At 40.5% G+C, this 6000-nt stretch overlaps 1 protein-coding gene across 1 annotated transcript in view; it reads left to right on the plus strand.

Moving 5' to 3' along the window:
* Positions 1-4462, plus strand: part of FBN1 (fibrillin 1) — a 261762-nt gene extending 257300 nt beyond the window's left edge. The window contains exons 65-66 of the mRNA XM_082617138.1: positions 1259-1433; positions 3167-4462. Of these exons, the coding sequence (XP_082473264.1) occupies positions 1259-1433; positions 3167-3556 (565 nt within the window). The 3' untranslated portion in view covers positions 3557-4462. The remainder of the gene's footprint in view (positions 1-1258; positions 1434-3166) is intronic.
* The last annotated feature ends 1538 nt before the right edge of the window (positions 4463-6000 follow it).

A 6000-nucleotide genomic window follows, 5' to 3' on the forward strand; every position in this document is an offset into this window, starting at 1 on the left:
TATTGTTTCTACACATTTCATGGTGCAAGATTAAAGGACAAGGAAAGGAAATGTGTCCAGCTCAGCAGGATTACAGAAAATATTAGAAACCTGTAAATTGCTGCAAAATACAAAGTGTTCTTCTTATTGGCATTATATTTTGAATCTTAAAGGCATAAAGGAAAATGAGAACAGATCAACTAATACAGAAAGAGAAAACAGTATTTGGTCTACATTATGGACCCAGTAGTGGACCCAGTAGTAGAGATCTACCCATTTATAACAGTTTGGGCTCCTCCGTGAGTCACTAGAGTGGACCCTACCCCAATGTAAAGATTCTTTTAAGATCATTCAAATATTTCAACACATTTTGAAAGAGGAGCCTGGTAAATACATTCCAAGTGGCCTACGAAATAGTAAGCAGAATAACAAAACAAGGTACTTGTGAAACATGCAAGCCTCCCTCCATAACTTGGCTTTAAAAACTGAAAGGCAAAGAAAAACAGCTGAACTAGTTTTCTCTTGGGCATGGGTTTGTTTATCCAGCCTCACATGAGTCAGAGCCAGTGAACCTAGTGGTTTTGAATGATTTGAAACAATTTCCCACAGTTGGGCAAGCTTTGATACATGTATTGTATACATTGCATATCCTCACAATTTATATCTAAATCAACCTCAGGTATCACCTAGAGCTTTCTTCTTATCTCCAGGAGGAGCTTCAGCCAAAGTGAGAGGTCTGATAATAGGAGAGACTGCTCAGAAGCCGGAGTGGTGAAGGCTGGTGACAGCAGTGGTGGTGGAAGTGGAGGTGGCAGTGATAGTATCAGTTAAGCAGGAAGAGGGCAAGGAACTGAACAGTGATGTCTCATCCCTTTCTCACTCATGTGGAGCCTGTTTCATAAAAAGAAGGCATTTTTATTGAACCTCCCAAGTCACATGGTCTCCCTCATCCACTGTTCTTCTCTTGTTTCCACTCCCCGTTTCCTCCCCAGCAGTACAGCAAAACACCTGCCACATTTCCTTTGGGAAGTGAAGGGACAAATAAATATGCAAAACGGGGCCTTGAGAGACAGTAAAAAGAAATCAGTCAACCCAGGGAACTGAGAATTTGAGGCCAAACACCAAGGGCTTCACTGTTGTTCTCAGAACCAGCCGATCATCCAGTGGACAAATAATCAAGGACTGAATGTCACTAGAGAGGGTCCAGGCTTCACCAGAACTCTCCCTCCTCCATCTCCCAATTCTAACGAAAAACATCTGTGTTTCCCTTCTACCATAGGCACTGTGTTTCTGGAATGGGCTTGGGCCGAGGAAACCCAGAGCTACCTGTCAGTGGTGAAATGGATGACAATTCCCTCTCCCCAGAGGCGTGTTATGAGTGTAAGATCAACGGCTACCCCAAACGGGGCAGGAAGCGGAGAAGCGCAAATGAAACAGATGCCTCCAACATTGAGGTAGGTCAGAAGGTGGCTTCTCCTGATGTCTCCTACTGCAGAAAGGTCCTCCAGATTCCTACGGTTTCTTCCAAGGATGCCCCAAAGTGTGAAAAATCTCCCTGAGGAGAAAATCCAGACATTCCCTGAGCTCTAGGCTGTATTTTACAAGGGTCTGTGGGGCTCTCTGGAGTTTCTTGCTGCTTTTAGGGAGTGGCCATTCAAAGGTTTTCACATACTTGCTCATTTCCTCTGTCTAGCCAAAAAGAAAGTCAAACACCCACCCAAAGTCTGCTGAAAGGACAAGGTCTGAGATCCAGGACAGCAAGTGGGCAGAATAGTGAAGTGACATAGTTCTCCCTACACAGGGATGACAAGTTCTGAAAGCTAGAGGCTCCTCTACTGAAAAGAGCCATGTGGAGTGTGAGGGAACTTGGATTCTAGACAAAAACAACATGGAGCTCAAGCAGCCTGGTTTTCTTTGCCTACGGCTGCTGCAGCCTTTCAGTCAACTCAGAAATGCAGATACTCACCCAGACCTCTGGCTGCAGGCCCGGAGAATCCAGCACATGTGGTCCCAGAGAGGCAAGCAAGAAGCCAGTGGAAAGCATTGAATATTAGCAGATCATCAGAGCCAGGAAGTAGGTTCATAGGTGTGTCTTTCGGTGTGGATGGTTTTGCGTCAGTGAATAAAATTGAAATAAACTGGTTCTTTCTTAGCATCAGTGCTGCAAGCCATCTGCTGTGGTTTGGGAAATGATGGACTTGAGGATAAGGGGAGGGGGAAGGGTAAGCTGTGACAAAGTGAGAGAGTGGCATGGACATATATACACTACCAAACGTAAAATAGATAGCTAGTGGGAAGCAGCCGCATAGCACAGAGAGATCAGCTCGGTGGTTTGTGACCACCTAGAGGGGTGAGATAGGGAGGGTGGGAGGGAGGGAGACGCAAGAGGGAAGAGATATGGAAACATATGTATATGTATAACTGATTCACTTTGTTATAAAGCAGAAACTAACACACCATTATAAAGCAATTATACTCCAATAAAGATGTTAAAAAAAAAAAAAAGCAAGCAGATCATGTGCTGATATCCAGGAAGAAAAAAAAAAAACTTGAGTGTGCATCTGAATCATCTGGAAGGCTTGTTAAAACGGATTTCTGGAGCTTCCCTGGTGGCGCAGTGGTTGAAAGTCCGCCTGCCGATGCAGGGGACATGGGTTCGTGCCCCGGTCTGGGAAGATCCCACATGCTGCAGAGCGGCTGGGCCCGTGAGCCATGGCCGCTGAGCCTGCGTGTCCGGAGCCTGTGCTCCACAATGGGAGAGGCCACAACAGTGAGAGGCCCGCGTACTGCAAAAAACAAAACAAAACAAAACAAAAAAATGGATTTCTGGAAAACATCCCCAGGGTTTCTGATTCACTAGGTCTCAGGTGACACCAAGAACTTGCATTTCTAACAGATGCCCAGGTGATACTGATGCTGTTGGTAGGGGACCATACTTTGAGACCCACTGCAATAGAAGACCGCCAAATACAAGTGATTTCAACTTTCTCCTTGACATATTTTTTAACATTATAAAAATGTTCCAATTTAACATTTGTGGTTTAAGCAGTATTTTATGAGTACTCACTTTCAATACAGTATATACATCATGAGAAGAAAGTTGTGTTAGTGTGAGATTTGAGTCACTTTTTCTTTACTGAGTGGCATATTTACCTTTTATTTAACACATTGCCATATGTCTTTCCAGGAACAGCCTGAGATAGAAGCCAATGTGAGTCTTGCAAGCTGGGATGTTGAGAAGACAGCCGTGTTTGCTTTCAATATTTCCCACATCAATAACAAGGTCCGAATCCTAGAACTCCTTCCAGCCCTTACGACTCTGACGAATCACAACAGATACTTGATTGAATCTGGAAATGAAAACGGCTTCTTTAAAATCAACCAAAAGGAAGGGATCAGCTACCTCCACTTCACAAAGAAGAAGCCAGTGGTTGGAACCTATTCATTACAAATCAGTAGTAGTCCACTTTATAAAAAGAAAGAACTTAATCAGCTAGAAGATAAATATGACAAAGACTACCTCAGTGGTGAACTGGGTGATAATCTGAAGATGAAAATTCAGATTTTGCTTCATTAATTCACCATCCAGAGACCAAATAATTAAAAAACAAAGATAGATAGGTAGAACTGAATTTTTCCCCCAATCAGAATCTTCATATTATAGGTACAGCCTTTCACCACGTAAATTGCTATAAATAAGCACTATTCTTGTATTACAAAAGCAAGGTACAGGTGACTACCCTAGTTCAAAACAACCACTTTCTCAGGCTTCTCATGTATGTAGCTAAGCTACCTTGTCATATGTGTTTATTTTTGAAAACTGGGACATGTATTTCCACTGGGGGTTGGCTATTCATGCTGACGTGCCATCCTTCTAGCAGACGTACAGGAATGTGCTTTCAATTTATGGACTGTTCTATTTTTTCAAATTGTAAAACTTTGCTTCTCCAAATACAAGTATTAGGTTGGCCATTTATAATATCTATTTGGTGCTAGTAAATTCTCAAACTAGATTTATAAATGCACTGTAATATTTACACAACTTAGAAACCAAATTACAAGTATTCAGTTCAAATACTTCATTAATTTCAATCAACCAAAGTTAGTTCAGTAGCTTATCTCAGTTATGAGTATAATACATTACATGTAAATTAAGTGTGTGTATACTGTAATCGTGCTATTTTTTATCATTGAAACATTTATAAACTAGAATAATAATGCCCTTAATGTGAGGGTTTGTAATGGTGCTTATTAAGACCAAAGACTTGTTAAATGTATACACCAAGTGGTAATGAAATTTCTGTGACTGGCCCACACATGCATGGAGGTCTGGGAGGACCAGGAAACAGCCTCAGCAGCCAGAGGATCACCAGTGCATCCTTCATCACACCTGTGCAATATGCCAAGATTACCCTCGGCCATTCCTGTCAACAAGGGGTCCATGTCATAAATGACACAATAAAACAGTCTCTTTTTTAGTGTACCCCCCTTGGCTTTGTGTTCTTGCATGGATGTGGGATTGGAGGGGCCATTCTGGGGACTAAATAAAGTCTCCTGAAATTAAACTATCCTGGATCTGTTACAGCATCTAAAGGTGCCAAATATATAACCACTAGAAGAAAATTTAACATTTGAGTCAGTCCTTTGTTTTATTCATTCAAGACAGCGGAGTTATTTCTCACCAACAAGATATTTAGACTGTAGCATTATTTCTAAAACGTGACCTAATTAATCCTGTGACTTTTAAACTACTAGATTTCAGTACTTAAAAACATCAAGTTCATTGTCTTAGAGCACATGCGTTCCATTATAAAAATTTATCATGCCCCCTCCCCTCAAATATACATAGTGTTGGCAAGCTTAGGCGTTCCATCCTTTTTTTCTCCCCTAAACATCTGTTGTTAGTCAGTGCTAGCCTAATTACAAAGGGATAATCCCAAATTGAATCCAATTGAATGCTATAACTCTTGTTTTCTGAATGTCATAATTTGAAATTGCTGTTTTAAGAGCAATTTTGACTATTTAACAGTTAAGCTTGTTCAGTTGATAATGAATTTTTAAAAGCCCTTAGGGCGTTTAAGCCTAGTGAAAATAAAAGTGAAATGAGGTTGCCGCATGGAGAAGAAACCATACAGGACACAGAATAGTCCTCTCAAAAATCTTCAGAAAACTAGGCTAATAAAGATGGAGTAGGTATATTCTAGAAGACAAAACCAGGGCCAGTTGGTGTAAAGCTCAGTTTAGCACTTACCTTCCTAATTGTCAAGCTCTCAATTGTCCATTGAGAGAATGTGTTTCCTTGCAATGTGGTGAGCTCCCTTGTCACTAGAGTGTTTCAGTTTAGGCAGCCAGTGGACAAGGATGCTTTCTTCCACTAACAGGCCATGAACATCTCAAAGTATTTTTTTTTAAGTCTAGTATTTTGCCATCCAAAAAAATTTCATCTCTATTGAGCATCAGTTATGAGTGAGTCGAATGACTAGTTTGGAAGGGATTTGTACCTTGGTTAGGAAGTTAAAATGACTCAAAATTTCCTTTTATCTCTGCGCCTATGGTTCTCTGATGGAGGTGTACTAAAATTGTTAGAGAAGAATATATAGCATATGGTAAACAACAGCTTGGAAAAGGAAAATGTCTTTGATAATTTAACCTGAACTGCATTATATTCAATAATGGATTTTCTTTATAACAACAGAACAAAAGAGAGTTGGCACAGAGTAGACCACTTTGATACTTTAATAGTCTCAGTGTGGATTTTATTTACTTAAGAGCCAACAATTCTCAACAGCATATTTTCCGTGTTTCTGACTGTAACAAAACATTTTCCTCACTGTTCCATTGTAAATATTCCTCTTGCTGGAACTCTTTTTTAATTCTGAGATTTAAACCTGTACCTTTCAATTGTCTGTGACCTTTTGATTTTACTTTCAATGGTTGAAGAATTTGGTTTTATAAATCTCAGAAGCTTGAAGAGTCTTGTCTCTACCCCTCAGCCCATTTCACTTGCCAGTAATGATTTTG

Source organism: Mesoplodon mirus (genome assembly GCF_964341445.2).
Source record: "Mesoplodon mirus genome assembly, chromosome: 4".
In the NCBI taxonomy this organism is placed as follows: Eukaryota; Metazoa; Chordata; class Mammalia; order Artiodactyla; family Ziphiidae; genus Mesoplodon; species Mesoplodon mirus.